Source organism: Merops nubicus, unplaced genomic scaffold (assembly GCF_000691845.1).
Source record: "Merops nubicus isolate BGI_N331 unplaced genomic scaffold, ASM69184v1 scaffold24784, whole genome shotgun sequence".
NCBI lineage: Eukaryota > Metazoa > Chordata > Aves > Coraciiformes > Meropidae > Merops > Merops nubicus.
This window is the reverse complement of record NW_008602612.1, coordinates 3,104-3,359: the sequence shown is the minus strand read 5'-3', so window position 1 is coordinate 3,359 and position 256 is coordinate 3,104. Positions and strand designations below refer to the sequence as shown.

At 60.5% G+C, this 256-nt stretch overlaps 1 protein-coding gene across 1 annotated transcript in view; it reads left to right on the top strand.

Moving 5' to 3' along the window:
* Positions 1-5: 5 nt before the first annotated feature.
* The window catches only part of LOC103771141 (G protein-activated inward rectifier potassium channel 1), a gene marked incomplete at both ends in the record, with an annotated part of 598 nt that continues 347 nt past the window's right edge, over positions 6-256 (top strand). The window contains one exon of the mRNA XM_008938428.1: positions 6-256. Within this exon, the coding sequence (XP_008936676.1) occupies positions 6-256 (251 nt within the window).

The window sequence follows — 256 nt, the reverse complement described above, 5'->3', positions numbered from 1 at the left end:
GGCAGCGGTTCGTGGATAAGAACGGGAGGTGTAACGTGCAGCACGGGAACCTGGGGGGAGAGACCAGCCGGTATCTGTCGGATCTCTTCACCACCCTGGTGGACCTGAAGTGGCGCTGGAACCTCTTCATCTTCATCCTCACCTACACGGTGGCCTGGCTGTTCATGGCCTCCATGTGGTGGGTCATCGCCTACATGCGGGGCGACCTCAACAAGGCTCACGACGACAGCTACACCCCCTGCGTGGCCAACGTCTA